The 13,192-nt window shown below is 27.0% G+C and overlaps 1 protein-coding gene across 1 annotated transcript; it reads left to right on the top strand.

The window, feature by feature from the left end:
* The first annotated feature begins 320 nt into the window (after positions 1-320).
* On the top strand, positions 321-13,073 carry LOC135923144 (isovaleryl-CoA dehydrogenase, mitochondrial-like). The gene is made up of 11 exons (XM_065457733.1): positions 321-401; positions 442-493; positions 538-707; positions 873-966; positions 4,470-4,621; positions 5,317-5,413; positions 8,619-8,712; positions 10,481-10,562; positions 11,780-11,884; positions 12,102-12,174; positions 12,733-13,073. The coding sequence occupies exons 3-11, from the start codon at positions 558-560 to the stop codon at positions 12,879-12,881; spliced, it is 996 nt and encodes a 331-aa protein (XP_065313805.1). The 5' UTR covers positions 321-401; positions 442-493; positions 538-557; the 3' UTR covers positions 12,882-13,073.
* Positions 13,074-13,192: the final 119 nt, after the last annotated feature.

Below are 13,192 nucleotides of genomic sequence, written 5' to 3'. Positions count from 1 at the left end.
AAAATGTATATATTTTTTTAATCGTTATATTTTTATCAGAAAAACGCAAAAAATCAAAAAAATCCTAAAATATTTTATATCAATGAATATATTTTGGCACTCTACGGTTTTTTAACCCATTTATTCATGAATTACAGCTGACTAAAATGAAAAATATTTTGAAACATGTTTTATTACCATTAAAATATAATTGTTATACCCGGAGTGTTTTATATCTATCACATTTTCCTATAGATGACAGACTCTATAATTTATCTGATGACCAAAAACAGGTAAAAAAAACTGTTAATCTCAATTTTAAATTATTAAAGCTGCGAAAAACAGTATTTGATTTTGCTCAAAAGGAGTTGGCCCCTCAAGCCTATATTATTGATAAATGTAACGACCTTAAGGATATTAAAGTATTTGATCTATCAATATTATTAATGATAAATTTTGTAGAAATTTTGGAAAAAACTTGGAAACTTAGGCCTTTTAGGAATAACTGCTCCTTGTAATTATATTGTTTTTTTTTAAATATAATATAATATTTTAAAGCCCAGTATGGAGGCTCGGGTATGGGTTATATGGAACATTGTATAGCCATGGAAGAACTATCAAGGGCTAGTGGCTCATTAGCATTAAGTTATGGAGCTCATTCTAATTTAACAGTCAATCAAATAGTTAGAAATGGTACAGAAGAACAAAAAAAGCGTTTTTTACCACAGGTTTAATACTTTATTTTCAAAAATTATCTTCATTTTAAACAGATATTTTTATTTATATATATAAAGACAAAACTTTTTCAGCAAAAATTATTATTAAAATATATTATAATTTAAAACCTTTTTAAATTGACTTTTTCTATTTTTGTCTATACATTTAAAATCTAGTTGATATCTGGTGATCATATTGGGGCTTTAGCTATGAGTGAATCCGGTTCTGGCTCTGATGTATTTGCAATGATAACTACAGCTTTTAAAAAGGGTATAAATTCTGAGATTAATATCAAAAATTAAACCATAATTTTACATTCAATTATTTTTAAAACACTATAAAATTAAAAATACAATATCTTAATTGTGTTCTTAAAAAGGAACCATAATTATATGTAAAAATTTCTATCTGAATTTTTTGACACATATATAAAAATTCTTTAGCCTTGTTTGTAAAACCCAGATTTTTGTGCCTAGATTTTTTAAAATGTGGTTCCTTATTGGGAACACAATTATGAAATTGTATTTTTAATTTTATAGTGTTTTATTATGATAAAAATTTTTAACAAAGTAATAGATTTAACATTCAATATATTTGTGTTTGTGATATAAGTATAACCATATTTCAATGGAGAGGTGGGAATTTATTATAAAATATAAACTAGGATGTGCACGTTGGTGTTCTTTTTATAATCCCTAAACATCACTTGGCCAATATCAGTGTTATTTAAAAAAAATATCAAAATTACTATTTCATTCTTTTTATATTATATATATTATGGACTTGCAGAAATCAAAATTTTAGCAGTAGATTAAAAAAATATATTTATAGGCCCAGACTGGATTTAAAAAATATCTTTTAGTCACAGTCCAGATTTTTTTAATTTTATGACTTGTCAGAATTTTTAAAATTTTGTTATTTTAAATAATTTTGGCTGTATTTATATTTCAAAGTTAAATTAATATGAATAGAAAATTATATTAAGCACTAAATTATATGTTTCCCCACTGATTATTGATTAATTTAGATTTATTTGTAAAAAATAGCTCAGCTTGAATTTAAATTTTTTTTGACTTGGTCTAGGTTTGTATTTTATTTTTAAACTTGTTCCAGCTATTATTTTATATTTTTAACCAGTTCTGGGTAGGCTTGCAAGTTTCTGATATATATAAATAGGTATGAATTCTTAAAAGAGAAGGAGCTAGCTCCCCCTCTTTCACTACTAAATTATTAACCCTTTCACGCCCGAAATATTTCCTGCGAACAAAAAATTTTCTTTTTCTAAAACTGAGTTAAACAAGACACAAATAACACATTTTAACGTTTTTTATTTAAAAAAGTGTATATATATAGAATTATGAAATGTTACCAATTGTCATCATTGGGATATTCATATGTAAAAAAAATATACAATTTATTTTGAATGATAAGAAATAAAACAATTGCGATTTTTATTTAAACATAAAGATATTTTACATTTTATACATTCAAATCTTGAATAACCATTTTTGCAGTACTTGAATCTGTGTCTACTAGCCGCTGATGGCCATGCCCTGTTTTATCAAATCTGATATCTGGGATTGGATGAAAACTATTCAACTTCTTTCTTTTTTTTTCAATCTTCAACGAAAGTCATAAATGATTTTAGCTAAGTGACATCAAAAAAAGCTCACAATGGCTGCAATCAAAATAGGGAACGATGTTTATTTTGATAATAATTATTTAATCGATTTATAAAATGAATGAGAATAGATCTATCTTCAGTCAAGACATCTACCTGAAATGTGTTGTACAAGGTGGCCCGATATTGAACATCCAAATAAGTTTAAAAAATGTTAATAACATAAAAAATATATAATATATATAAAACACATATTTATTTCTTAATCGTAAGGCTTAAAATAAAAATTTACTTTACGTTAGAAGAATACTTTCGATTACTCCAAAAGAGAATAATCAAAAAATAGAATAGTAATATCTATTATAAAACTATAAGAAAATGAAAAAAATACAAAATTGAATATAAAACCCATTTTCAAAATATACCAAAAGCTTAACTTATTATAAGGTTGATAAAATAAAAGATTAAAGTTAAAATTTGAATCTTGATAAAATAAAATTAATTAATAAAGGAATAAAATAAAATGTGTTGTGGAATGTATATCTAACATTCTCTCCTTTAATTATTTTGAGGTGCAAGCTTGCAGATATCATGTTTGTTTCGATTGTCATCATTGTTATTGGTGGTTTTGGATTCGGTTTGATATAGATTGTCGTCTTCATCATCAGTTGTTTTGGCTTGTAATATTATTAGCCAGATATCGTTAGTTGAGTTGCCGTGTTGGCCACATCCATCTTATCTATTCATTCTTGATTTCATATAGTTATTATTATCCATTACCATTATCCTCACCATATTGTATTTCCATTTAATATTCTATGATAAATGTGAACTGAAAACTTATTTTCATGAATTTTAATATTTAAGTATGATTAAATTTTTATTTTATATTACATGCGTTTTATATGAATGTTAAATTTATTTTATATTACACGCGTTTCATAAGATATAAAATATATACTATTTATAACATATTATCTATATTGAATGTCTTTGTATGTTTTGCTGATATATTCTTTGAACTGTATTGGCATATATTTTATTCTTACCGGTTTATGTACCCTCATATACTTATTACTGCCTCTCATCTTCTTTTTTTAGTAGAGGAGTCATCCTAATCGTTGTTGATGTTGCACAAAACAGTATCATCTAATCGTTTTTAATATGATCTAAATGCCATCTTATAATATTGTATCTTGTTTCAATTTCGACAAAAGATCATTTTATTTTTTCTTAATTATGCCTTTCTCCCAACTATTTTCTCCGAATACCGTTATACCATGATTTTCACTTACGTTAATAGTTGTATTTTGTGAAATTGTTATAACTTTATTATCATTATTATGTAAAGGTTTAGGTCCCACATTGTATTAGTTACCAGTGGTGGTATTAGGTGTGTTTCTGTAATTTAATAAAAAAAATTCAAACGCTATGTCCACATCTATATTATTTTTCTCCAAATTTTTTTAAATGTTTAATTATAATGTTCTTACTACCCTCCACCTGTCTATTCGATTGCTGGCGGTAGGCTGATGTTAATATATATTTTATACTATTGTCATGAGAAGATTTTTTAAATAATTTACTGGTGAAATTGGTACCATTGTCTGTGCCAATATGCTCTGGTATTCCAAATAAGCTTATTGTTTCCATAAGCAAGCTAGCCAACGAAGGTAGCTACTAATTGGGCCAACTAAGTGAACCTACTAATGCGGCGCATTGAGTCGACTCAAGTTGGGATCGTTTTTCTACTAGAAACTAGATACGAGTCGCGGCTAAGTCTACTCGGCTTAGCCATTTAACAACTCTACATACATGTATGCGGATAGATTAACACGAAAAGATCTTAATATATTAAAAATAACTATTTGAATAATTTAAAGATGGAATTTCCACCTAAATATTGTAAACTATTAGTTTTAATCAAAATCTGTAGGTCATGCCTATAAACCTGACCCTGGAAGTAAAAATATAAACTAAAAATATTTTAAAAAATGGGTGGGAAAATTTATTGGTGACCAAATTTCATAAAGGGGGGTGGGTAGGGGGTGTCAATTTTCTGGGGAAAAATTTTCCGACCGAGTTCAAAAATAAAATGTTCTGTTTGGTTAGTTTTAAATATTTGTTTATTTTTAAAAATATGCTCCATTAGCTGATCATTATATTTTGAATGGATCAAAATTTTGGATTACCAATGGACCTGATGCAGATATATTTATAGTGTATGCAAAAACATCTGACTCCAAATCGAAGTCATCAAACAAATCTAAACATAACAATATAAGTACATTTATAGTTGAAAAGGTATTACTCGTCTATTAAACGATACATTTAAACTAATATTAATAATAAATCATCTAGCATTTTTTAATCTTTATCGTGCTTATAATAAATCTTCAATCTAGAAAAATAAATACCTTTTTTTAAATTAACAATTATTTTTTAAATTTATCATGTTGTTTAATGGGGTTTTAAAAAGTTTCTTTAATTACTTCTCTTAAATTATAAATATATAGGTGCCAAATTTATGGTAATTTCATATCAAAGGCGTATTGCAAAAATCTTGAACCTCCTCTATAAAAAAGAAAAGGACCCCTACCCACAATTTAAAAAATGGTTTGGGGGCGCTGGAGTTTTTGTTGCACTTCTAATTTTTAAACAATACTAGTGGGCGTCACTGTCGGTCTTTAGTCCAAGATAGAACCTAAAGACTGGGGATATGCTAATTTTTAAATTGATCGTACAAGCAATTATAATTTAAATATGTGTAAGCACTGAATCTTAAACCCCGAGAAACGATCATTAAAAAAGACTGATCTGATTAGGGTTAAAACCCGACAGGACTGTTGACCCTCACTAGCAATTATTAGTTTTATAAATTTATTTAAATATGAAAATTGACATGATTGTTCCTTTTACAGAGAATAGATTTGTAACTTGTATGTTTCTCTTATTCCCAAAATTATAATTTACATATTTTTTCCCTTCTTTTTCCTTAGACTACTCCTGGATTTTCTAAAGGTCTCAAACTAGACAAACTTGGTATGCGCGGCTCAAATACTTGTGAATTGATATTCGATAATTGTTGCATTCCCGGTTTTAATATTTTTTATAATTTTTGCAAATTTCTCATTTCAAAAATGTAATGCTCAGTTAAATGAAGATTTAAACATCATTATTTAGAGGAAAAAAAAATACGTTTTACCTGGAGAGATATTTTAATCAAGCTAAGCACGATCTTTATTTTGCCTATTCACTGCAATGGTGATATTTTTAAATTTTTTCTATTCTATTTAATCTTACCATTTTATTATAAGAAACCAAATTATATGCGCAATTATAACCAAATTTGCAGGTTTTTTTTGAATATTTGCTCAGTTCAATATAATATATTTTAAAAAGTTTTGAGCTACAACATATATAGTTTTATCTAAATAAAATTGGGTAAGTCCTATGTATGGTCAAGGGTGTTGTTCATATTAAACCATGGAGATTTTCCGACTCGGTCCGACCCGTAAAATAATAATTTTTTATAAAGGAAATAATAAAGTTATGCGAACTTTCGGCCATGCCCGTAAAAGTATTTTGCACACGTTTTCAGGGTCGGCTCAGAAATCTTGTTGTCCGCCGATCTCTAATTTATCATGGAGACCTTCAACGTCGATTTTTACTGCCCGCTCTCGCCTGAAACCCGGTTGTTTAGATCTAGTTCAATGTCAGTTGCAGCAGCGGTTCGAATTTTTGAAAAAGCTTTATAGGGAAGAAATTTCTATCTCAAAAATATTAATTTTATCCTGTGTTAATATTCAGCAATAAATTAAAAAATTTAGTAATGTTTTATCTATGCTATATAACAAAAATAAATATAGGTGGAGCGGCGTTCCTCCACTCCAGCCCTAAAAGGAGATAGCTCCCTCTCCTTATTTTTAAAAGGAGAAGCGATCCAAATGTTTTTGAAAAAGTGTAACGGCGCTCCTAGAGCGCCGCTCAGTAACAACTCTGGTTATAGATTGGAACTCATTAAATTACTAGATATTTCATTTAGATTTATTCTTACACACATTTTTGAATGACTTTTGGGCTTTAAATTTCCGACCGAAATATCACTATTATTGAACCCCTAATAAAGAACCTACAAAATAGCCTTAATCCTACTTATATTAACGACATACAATTATTAAAATCCAACTAGCTATACGGAGGGCACGAATAGCTCGAAGCACTTCCAAGCCAAACCTTAGATAATCTCTTAACCAATGAACTGAGAGTTACTATAGGATTTAGACTTGCTCACTTACACAACCACGCGCGCTGCCACCAATGTAACTTACCCGTACATGCTAACACCGCCTTAACTGCACCCGTAGTCAAGGTCGCCATCTCCGTTAAGCAATCAACAAAATCATCCATATGGCATTTAATAAGGCAAAAATTCCCCAACATCCTCTAACCAACTAACCTTTCATTACAGGATGGCCTTAGACATGACGGTTTAACTTGCACTCCTTGGTCCAATGGCAAATCCCTTATTTGAGACTCAACCTGCGTCTCTTCCTTTCCTTCCTCAATGGAAAACAAAAAAATTAATAAATATTAAAAACTCAATAATTTTATATTTCAGCCAATAGTCATATCAACTAATGGCAACATTTCCTAGTAAACATACCATTTTTTAAAAATTTTATCACGGAAAATAAAATAACAAACGAATACCGCGATCCTATATTTCTCAAACAAAAACTTCAACTTGAAACTTTCAAAAATTATACTTGTTTTTTAGGAACAAACTCATTACTAAATTATGATACTTATATATATATTTATTTTTATTTAGTAATCTTAAATATTTTTATAAATAGTTAGTTATTATAATTTTCAAATTTATATGATTTTCAAATTAGATTTTAATTACAAAATAAAATAATAAATTCGTCTTTCGTTATAACAAAATATTTATATGATTTCCACCCTCCAGATTTTTTTGAAACAGCTAATTTCTTAAATTCATTTTATAAATGTGATACTGAATCAAACACAAAGGTAATAGTAGGAAGGAAATATAGTATTAATAATTTTCAGGCCATGGGGCGAAACTATATATCATTGGCTATGTTACTGCCGACCATGTAGGGCTCTAATATATATTACACGAGACTTATGAAAATAATTTTAAAAACTCTCAAATCAATTAATTTAAAACTGGAATTAATTATCGAAAACAGTGCATTAGAATAATCTTCCCAAGCGAATATATTAGACCCTTAAGAAAAACTTGAAATTAAGCCAATAAAAGTTATTCATATTTATTTTATATCTAAAATCAGTAGCGAACCCGGCAAAATTTTTGCGCAGATTCGGTTCGGGTTCGCTATAAGGTTAAAAAAATAGGCGGGTTCGGTTCAGGATTTTTGAATCCAGATTTGGTTCCGGGTTCAGCTCGGGATTAAGAATTTTTAATTGATAAAAAAAATTTTCTATATTTAAATCATAATTAAAAAACTAGACCTTAATTTCGTATAAAAAATAAATTTTTTATTTTATATATAGGCAAAATATAGTTAAAAATACAAAGCATAGTCATGTATAGATTTAAAAAAATTTATTTAGACGTATTTCTTTAAATTAACAATATCCAATATAATAATTTTTACCTTGACTTGTTCACTTTCATTTTCCTCTAATTAATAATCTTGAGAATAAGTTAAAAATTAAAAATAAATGTAGTAAATGAATTTAATTGTTTAATATTTATTAACAATCCAATAGGAATCTTTGAGAATAAATTTAAAAAAATTTAAAAATGGATTAAATGAATTAAATTGTTTAAAATTTATTAACATTTCAAATTTGAAAATATTATAAAATGTCAAGTAAATTATTAATATTTGTATTTACAATTATACAAATATCTTATAATAATTTAAACAATACACTGAACCCTGGTAAAATTCCCGGGTTCGGTTCGGGGTTTTGAATATTTTATTAAAAGAGTTCAGGTTCTGTTCGGGTTCAAATTTTTTTCCCCGAAACCCGGGTTTTCTTTTCCGGGTTCGGGTTTGGTTCGAACCCCTGTCTAAAACCCAAAGTTTACATTTATTGCGAATCTATTAAAATGATTTTATCATTTATATTATAAAAATTAATCTAATATACATACTTAATCTTTATTAAATTTTTTAATGCTTTTATTTTAATAATGTGAATTTATTTAGATATTAATATAACTTGGTAAACTATAAGACATTATATTATTACGATAAATTTTTAAATTATTATATTAGTTTTTTTTAAATAATTCAAGCCGAAAATTTACTGGGAAAAGAGAATGATGGTGCCGGTATTCTCATGTCTGGTTTAGATTATGAAAGATTGGTTTTATCCGGGGGACCCTTGGGGTTTGCATTTTTATCAAAAATATAATAAATAGTGGTTTTAACAATTGTAATCATTGGAGGTCTTTTTATTTTTTCCTTGCTCAGAAAGAAAATGTTTTAGGCTTGATTAAATTAAATTGTGCTAGGCCTTTGCCTCATCTTAAGCTAAGCGACTCATATGGGTCAAATTAATTTTTTTCTCGTTGAAAACGGGTGCGAAAAATTATATTTTGAGTTTGGAGCCAGCTGGAATTCTCGGGACCGGATTAAATTCAAAAAACCTAAAACCATAACTACTCTTAAATTTTATATGAACCAGAACCTATTTTAATTTCCAGAACCCAGTTCTAATTAAAGTAAGACGAATTTATATGTATATTATTCTAAATTTTATGTAATTTATTTGAGGGTTCATTTTATTTTATGTTTAAATTTATTCTTATTTGTTCATTAACAGAACTTGAAACTAGTTGAACGGCTTGATTAAGAACGGCTAATCCAAAATTTTAGCTATAAAAAATATTAAGCAAGCCTGGAGATTTTGCTCATAGATGGAGAAAGGTTTAGACATCTATTAACGAAATCTCGAAGTTTTGCTTAATATTATTTTGGCTAAAATATCTCGATTCAAAATATCGAGCCGTTTAACAACACTTCTTGAACCTGAAACTATCGAACGAGTTTCATTTCTAAGAACCCAAATCATAACTCTAAAATATTAGGAATCGAAAGTAGAACCGCATTTTTAACATATTTTTAGAACCTGAACCCTTCTTATTCTTAGCTCAGGCTCTAAACTGTAAAAATGAATCTAATTTTTACCAAATAAATGGCTTTAGGAGTAACATTTTCAACTTCCAAGGAATTTAGATACAATTAAATTTAATAAATGTTTAAATCCTTTTAATATTATATTTTATATATAATCAAAAAATTATATATATAAAATAAATTATTGTAAAAAAGAACGATTAATTCTAAAAATTAGCTTGCGAATCGGATCAGCCCTATTTTTACGATTCCGATTCTAGGAAAAACTAAACTATTAAGAACACGTGCTTGGTGCTTTTAAATACATAGTTTTTTTTTTAATTATTGGGTGCTAATAAAAAGGATTTTTAAAAAGGCTAAAATTTTTGGTCTGTTACTTATAAAAAATAAAAATTCAACTAAATTTTTTAAATAACTTGGGGGTGGGGGTAGTAAAAATAATTCTTTTTATATGAAATGTTTCAATTTTATAATAATAATATTTTGGGCATTCAAAACTAAAATCGGTCCAGACCACAGTTCTATTATTTCCTTATATTGTGCTCCACAGTTAGGTTGGTATTTACATTATGGTTTACAATTCGGGTTGGCCTTTAAAAATTGGTTTTATACGAAACCTTGTCTTTTATTACGCCCTTGGGATGCATTTCTCATCCACTATGCCCTCTACAAGGTCAACTTTAAAATCGCTACAAATTATACTAAATGTGCTTTGCCTAGAAGGAAAAAATATATTATTTTTAAACTCTTTTCTTAAAGGATTGGGAAAAAATGGCCTAGGCTTAGAATAAATTAATAATAAGAACGAGATTTAATTTAGTATTTATATATGATAAGTTTAATTAAATATTTATATTTATATAAGAGATTTAAATTATTCGCATAAAGAGGTTAGGATGCTCGTTTTGACCTTTTATAATTTACTGGAATATAAGATTTTTGAATTATCATTGTTTATAACTCATCAAATTGTTCCCATTAAAGATTACAACTTTAACCTATCTTTTGCTTTTTGTAGTATAATGCAAGCTTGTTGTGATACAGCTTTTGACTACTGTCACCAAAGACAAGCTTTTGATTCATCTACAGCCACATTTCAGGTAAATGAAATTATATAAATGAAATATTTTAAAACTTTTTTTTCAAATAGATACGTTTTTATGTTTGTGTCGGGTTTTATAAAAAAAATCATAAGACTAAATAAATGTATTTTTAAATTTTAAAGAAAGTTTAAACCTATTTTTTTTTATCTGGATCTGATCAAACAAAAAAACAAAAATGAAAAAAGATGTCCAATGTACAAATTAAATGAAATAGAAGTCTAAACCTTTAAAATTGCTAGAGATTTTATTTTAATAAAAATATATTTGAATTTTAAAAGATTGGAGCAATTTAAAAACCTTTTATTTTTGCTAAAATTACTTCATATAGTCGTATTTTTTTTTACAATCTAAGAAAACTCATTATTTCTTTTCATTTGTAAATGTTATAAATACAAAAAATATTCAACATCACTGAGAATATTTCATTGCTAATTTAAAAATGTGTTATGGGTATCTCTTTTTAAAAAAATTTAGGTTTATCTTTTCCTTTTTTTCTTTAACTTCTACTACTTTTACTCATTTTATATAAATACCTTACAAATCTAGTGGACAATCAGGTTGGTTCAGACCGCCCTCACAACCCGTTTATTTAAAAAAAAGATTGTTGGCTGCATTCACATTGATTTAGAATCAAAGTTCAATTACTTTGTCGACCAAATTGGTCCAGTCTTGGTTGAATTTAAAAACCAATCTTTTTTTTTAATTTTTAGATTATATTTAATCCAGAGATCGTCCATTATCCTAGGATATAGTTAAAGAGATAAACATAAGTGTTAGTTCTAAAATAGATTATCTAATGAATAAAAATAAAACTAACATAAGTTATATAAATAGTAAATAGGCCTGTACGAAGCGAATAATTGCATTATTAGCATTAACCAATCGATTAACTGGAACATAATTGACCTAAATTTATAGAATTTGTTGCTTCATATTTAAATCCGTATATCTTTCATTGCTCTATGGAATCAAAGCGTTTTGTACTTACTATGCTTTTATAGTCAAAAAAATAGATTCTTTATTATAAAACTGTTTCCTATATATAATCTTTTATAATTATGTCATTTAACTTCTATTAATATGCAATTATATTGACCTCCATAAGATATATTAAATGTAAGAAAGTTATATATTCTTTCGTTGTTAAACTTTTGCAAAGAAATTTTTACAATGATCCTTCGTTTATTTTTAATTTGTATTTCAATAAATAACAGTTGATGCAATCAAAAATAGCAAATATGTATGTTGAATTGGTTTCATCTAGGTCTTATGTTTACAACGTTGCTGCGAATTGTGACCAGGGTAAATGTGTCCCTATGGTATTATCATTTTAACTTATATTTTCTTATTAAAACTTCTATTGAAAACGATTATTTATCATTTAATTAAATTAATAAACAGGAATAAGAGTTTGTTGTATACAATTTCTTTAGCCTGATATAGTTTTAAAAAATATTTTTAAGTATGCTCATTAAATATAATTCTGTTTATGGGGGGTGATTAAGTATATTCCTATTATAAATATAATTATTAAAGGATTGTACTGCCGCAATTTATTTAACTTCGAAAAGGGCCACTCAAATCGCCTTAGAAGCTATTCAATGCCTGGGTAACTCGTTTCTTATTATTAGAAATACACTAAAAATAGAACACCTTAAATTAAATATCTAGATAAAGAACGATTTTTGAAAATTAGATATTTAACAGCTATCTTATCGTATATTAAAACGTTGTACTACAGAGACCAAAGTTTTATCGATTACAATTTTATTTTCAAGCCTGGCCTTAATTTTAAAAGGCAGGAATTTGTTATTTTAAATTGGAAATATGAGAAGCAAATGAATATTAAATGATCTATTTCTTCTATGATTTTCCATTTAGCGTGAATTCGTGGCGAAGTATACAAAACATGCTGTATTTTTGTATCCTTAGCTGCGAATTCGTGCTAACTGTGAATGAGGTATAATTGATATAATTAAATTTATTTTACAAAATTGGATTTCGCCCGGATTTTATTTTTAATCCCTTTGTAATTTTTTAAAGCTTAGCACAAAATTTTAAAATAATGCCATTTTACGCCTTATTCGGGGTTCTGGAGATTCATGATTAAAATTATTTTATTCTCGACCAATTTGATAATTACAATATCCGAAATACAAATAATAAGGTGGAAATGGATATATCAACGATTATCCCACTGGTAGACTGCTTAGAGATGCGAAATTATATGAAATAGGAGCTGGAACGAATGAAATAAGGCAGTTGGTTATTGGTAGAGCTATAAATGCAATGTACGGAGTCAAGCGGAAGAATTAAATTATAATCTTATAAATGACCTTTGAAATTTTTTTTTTATACCATACAAGTTAAGTTCGTGACATTTATTTTTAATGATGTTAATTAAATTATGGTTGGCTCATCATTTACTATTCAAACAAACAACATTCTGTATTATTTCAAGTTTTATATCATGATACATTATTATTAAATCGACTTACAAATATTTTTAATAATATATTATATTTTACACAGTGTATGAATAGAATATTATCAAAAAATCAGATATAATTCAATTTCTAGGTTGTATATAAATTTATAAAAAAAGATAAACGTATTTTTTAAAATGT

Source organism: Gordionus sp. m RMFG-2023, chromosome 2, assembly GCF_954871325.1.
Source record: "Gordionus sp. m RMFG-2023 chromosome 2, tfGorSpeb1-WG-v2, whole genome shotgun sequence".
Classification (NCBI taxonomy): Eukaryota; Metazoa; Nematomorpha; class Gordioida; order Chordodea; family Parachordodidae; genus Gordionus; species Gordionus sp. m RMFG-2023.
Note: the sequence above shows the minus strand (reverse complement) of the source record. Positions and strands in the feature narration are given on the sequence as shown.

Coding starts and splice junctions, on each gene's coding strand:
- LOC135923144 (XM_065457733.1), top strand. CDS start 558: ATGGGTTATATGGAACATTGTATAGCCATGGAAGAACTATCAAGGGCT. Junction 4,622..5,316: donor GTACATTTATAGTTGAAAAG/GTATTACTCGTC, acceptor CTTTTTCCTTAG/ACTACTCCTGGATTTTCTAA. Junction 5,414..8,618: donor CGATAATTGTTGCATTCCCG/GTTTTAATATTT, acceptor AAATAATTCAAG/CCGAAAATTTACTGGGAAAA.